The sequence below is a fragment of the Papaver somniferum genome, unplaced genomic scaffold (assembly GCF_003573695.1).
Source record: "Papaver somniferum cultivar HN1 unplaced genomic scaffold, ASM357369v1 unplaced-scaffold_145, whole genome shotgun sequence".
Classification (NCBI taxonomy): domain Eukaryota; kingdom Viridiplantae; phylum Streptophyta; class Magnoliopsida; order Ranunculales; family Papaveraceae; genus Papaver; species Papaver somniferum.
Genome location: NW_020623822.1, coordinates 200,255 through 201,032, shown reverse-complemented (window position 1 = coordinate 201,032; position 778 = coordinate 200,255). Strand labels below are relative to the sequence as shown.

Here is a 778-nt window from a genome sequence, read left to right as displayed (position 1 = left end):
AGCTGGCCATCAGTCCCACCTTGATTTCATCGGCCATGGGCTTTCAAGCTGTCACGTCATAAATGGAGTTCCTGGACATAGCAATATCCATCCCCTGCGGATGAATTCTGGAAGCGAGTAAGATCTGTTTTAACAACTAGTTTTAGATTTCAGTCATCCTTATTTTTTCATGGCAATTTTGACTAGCAGTTCTCCTTTTAACTACATCTGACCATTTACCATGTTATTCTTCCTACGTTGCCCCACTTAAATCTGGATACGAAGGTTCATTGACTTGAAAATTTCTTTTTTACATGTGGTCATATTTTTTGACCAGATATCCCTCACAACCCTTAACGGTATGCACCTGTCTTAATTGTAGTATGGGAATGGAGAGCACTTCCGCTTATGCAGCGCCAACTATTCCCCCAACTAGTACCATGTCATCCATGTCGGAGATGGACATGAGCCCTGCGTCAGTAGCATCCAATGGCCAGTTTCCATTTACTCCGTCAGATATATCAGGAATGGGTGTGGAGGCATCAGTACTTGATAACACATTTCATTCTGATATTGGGAGTTCATTAGGGTTGCAGTTGGGAATAGACAGCAGAGATGGGAATGGAAATGATTCCCTTCGATCATTCGTCCAAATTCCTTGGAATTTCAGTCTTTCAGATCTTATTGCAGATTTATCAAACTTAGGAGGTAGGGTTTTCCTATCTTATGCGTAAGACTATGTAATTTATGGTTTCCAAGTTAATGTTCCATGCTGAACCCTGAATTTAACTTTTTGAAT

At 40.9% G+C, this 778-nt stretch overlaps 1 protein-coding gene across 1 annotated transcript in view; it reads left to right on the top strand.

Annotated features, from left to right (window-relative positions):
- Window positions 1-2: 2 nt before the first annotated feature.
- LOC113335406 overlaps window positions 3-778 on the top strand; it is a gene marked incomplete at its 5' end in the record, with an annotated part of 4,168 nt that continues 3,392 nt past the window's right edge. Inside the window, 2 exons of the mRNA XM_026581468.1 lie at window positions 3-117; window positions 362-687. Coding sequence (XP_026437253.1) covers window positions 3-117; window positions 362-687 — 441 coding nt within the window. The remainder of the gene's footprint in view (window positions 118-361; window positions 688-778) is intronic.